This window comes from Bidens hawaiensis, unplaced genomic scaffold (assembly GCF_021521415.1).
Source record: "Bidens hawaiensis isolate Kalapana, Puna unplaced genomic scaffold, B.hawaiensis_p1.1 tig00022689_1, whole genome shotgun sequence".
NCBI lineage: Eukaryota > Viridiplantae > Streptophyta > Magnoliopsida > Asterales > Asteraceae > Bidens > Bidens hawaiensis.
The window spans coordinates 221,767-224,811 of NW_027493544.1; the positions used below are offsets into that span (position 1 = coordinate 221,767).

General features: G+C 36.7%; 1 protein-coding gene across 1 annotated transcript; it reads right to left on the reverse strand.

The window, feature by feature from the left end:
- On the reverse strand, positions 1-2,810 carry LOC143566087 (uncharacterized). The gene is made up of 5 exons (XM_077052870.1): positions 2,609-2,810; positions 1,324-2,097; positions 345-924; positions 200-266; positions 1-123 (listed from the first exon to the last, which is right to left on the reverse strand). Exons 1-5 carry the CDS (start codon positions 2,808-2,810, stop codon positions 1-3), a joined length of 1,746 nt encoding a protein of 581 aa, XP_076908985.1.
- Between the last annotated feature and the right edge of the window lie 235 nt (positions 2,811-3,045).

The window sequence follows — 3,045 nt, forward strand, 5'->3', positions numbered from 1 at the left end:
TCATACTTCCTCCACTTGTAGTTCAAAGTCATCAATTTCTTTAAAGTAAGCCCTCTGTTCCTCCACAAATTCTTTTGGTAATTTGTATCCTACCTCAACATCCTTTGCTGAGCATCTCCTTTTCTGTAAAATCAATCACCATTAACAACCTTTTAATGGTTATATCTTTTTATAAGTAAACGTTAAAAGTTAAACATACCTTTTTATTAGGAGGTTCGGTTTGTTGCTTAGATTCCAATACAACTTCCACATCAGCATCATTCCTACTCAACCAAAAATCAAGATAATATTAGTGATCATAAGTACAATAGGTGACACACACATAGAAAGGCAGAGATAGAAACCTATTGTTCAGGGTCCTTAAAATAGGTGGACAGCTAATTTGTTGATCCTTCTTCTCCAAAGTAAGGTATTTAATAGGTGTAGAAATACTATTAGAGCCCGTAACCGTTCCATCCCTCTCTTTTATTACCACCCCTTTTAAAGGACCATTAAAGTCCATCATGTAATTCTTTAACTTCTTTCTAGAAGGATAATCGGGCAACTCAGCAATCGCCTTTCCATTAGCCTTTCTTTTCATTAAGTCATCAGCCATTGTAAGACCCGTGTTAGATTGCACCGCATTTTCCTTCCCTTTATCTCTATCTGTGCTAGCATTTGTGTTCTTCATACCACTTAATGGTGCATCAGCCGTCTTCCTTTTGTCATTAATCTTCTCCGTTGAAGACTGATTTATTGTCCCCTGATCCTTGAGTTTGTCAAACAGTGAAGAACATAAAGACACAGATCCTTGTTTCACATCGTTCCTTTTTTCTTGGAAAGATGTTTGATGAACAGGGAAAGCAACCTTTGTTGTGCTCCTAGTATTCTGTGTTCTGTGTTTTTGACCTTGCACAGCTGGATTCTCCTCACCAGCCAAACAATCTTAAGAAACGAAAATACTGAACTTAGTCACGGTACTCTTTAAAAACCATAAAACTTTATAATAAGCACAATAATGAAACCGTCCAATTCACCGATCTGCAAAGCCTAACTAATTAGTAATAACTCATTCATTCATATATTATAAAATATCATGAACCAGATAGTCTAATATGACTAAAATAAAGCATAATAAAGTTTATTACTATACAAATTTATGACAAAATGGCTATAAAATGATAATACGATCTTCGTAAAATTCATGAAAGACAATTTAGGGTTACACAATTAGAATAATAGTAATAACAATAACAATTCTCCAACAGCAGATACAAAATCTGCAACTCAACTAACAATAAACCCTAGATGAACAATTATTATATTAATAACATTTAATTGTACCTGGCTTGAGTCTTTGAGATTTAGACGGAACATGTTGATCCGTGCCATCCCTCTCTTTTATTACCACCCCTTTTAGAGGAACATCAAAGTCCATCATGTAATTCTTTAACTTCTTTCTGGACGGGGGCGACTCAGCAATCGCCTTTCCTTTATCCTTTCTCCTCATTAAATCATCAGCCATTGTAAGACCCGTGTTAGATTGCACAACATTCTCCTTCCCTTTATCTTTGTCTGTGTTATTATTTATACTGTTCATAATACGGGAACTTAATGGCACATCAACTGACTTTCTTTTGTTACTAATCTTCTCCATTGAAGACTGGTTTATCTTCTTCCCCTGATCCTTGAGCTTGTCAAATGTTGAAGAACCGAAACACACAGATCCTGTTTTCACATTGTTCCTTGTTTCATGGAAAGATGTTTGATGAAAGGAGACCGCAGCCACCGTAAGACCCGTGTTAGATTGAACAGCATTTTCCTTGGCTTTAGCTTTGTCTGTGCTAGCATTTGTGTTCTTGGTAACACTTAATGCCACATCAGTTGACTTCCTTTTGTCATTAATCTTCTCTGTTGAAGACTGACTTATCTTCGCTTGATCCTTGATTTTGCCCAAAGTTGAAGAACCGAAAGACACATATCCTTGTTTCACATTGTTTATTCTTTCTTGTAAAGATGTTTGAGGAAAGGAGACATCAGCCTTTGTTGTGCTCCTAGTGTTACATGTGCTGTGCCTTTGAACTTGTGCTGTTTGATTCTCATCACCAGCCAAACGATCTAAGAAACAAAAATACTAAACTCAGACGTGGCCAAAAAAACAGTTCCTACCAGATCTGCGGGTATAGACCGGGTTTTGGGTTTCTCCCCGTCACTGTACCCAGAACCAGAACCGACACGGGCCGGCCGGAAGCTGTTCCACCAATGCCCGGCCAAATACCCAACCATACCCGGAACAGGTTCCTACACGACCCGGCCCTTCTAACTGAACTTAGTCGCGGTGTTGTTTAAAATCAATAGAAGGTAATAATAAGCACAATAATGAAACAGTGACTGTAAACACTTTCTTGTAACTTAATTATACAAATATGAATATAATATCATTGATTGGTATACAAATTAATGAGAGAATTAGTATGAAGTAATTATGACACTATGTTCCTAAAAATCATGAAGGATAACTTAGGGTTACACGGTCAGAAACAACAATAACCAACAACACCAAGCACAAAATCGATAAGAATTAACAATAAACCCTAGACGCACAATTAATAATAACATTAAAATGTACCTGACGTGAGCTTCTGAGATTTAGAGGGAGCATGTTGATCGGGCGGGATGAGAATCGTGGGGTTCTGAGTGGATCCGATACTTGAAGCGGAGGATACGGATTTCTTCGATGGGAGGAAGTTGGTGAGATTGGCCAAGGGTTTTCGCTTGATTGATGATGAAGATGATTTAGTCACCATAGCTCTTTGTTTGGATTCATCCATTACATTACAGTACAGTAGTATAGTATAATATAAACGTCGATCATCATCAATTCCATGATTAACGAGATTTCTTATTTGACTTATCGATCATTTTGTTGTATACAACACTCAATTGAAACAAACCCTAAATTTTGAATCTTTCAAAATATATCTACTGCCAAAATCATTATCCTTCATCATCCAATCTGCGATTTATGTATGCTATTTCAATATTGATTCGCTTCAATTATTCGAA

Coding starts and splice junctions, on each gene's coding strand:
- LOC143566087 (XM_077052870.1), bottom strand. CDS start 2,810: ATGGATGAATCCAAACAAAGAGCTATGGTGACTAAATCATCTTCATCA. Junction 267..344: donor TTAAGGACCCTGAACAATAG/GTTTCTATCTCT, acceptor TTTTTGGTTGAG/TAGGAATGATGCTGATGTGG. Junction 124..199: donor CCGAACCTCCTAATAAAAAG/GTATGTTTAACT, acceptor TTGATTTTACAG/AAAAGGAGATGCTCAGCAAA.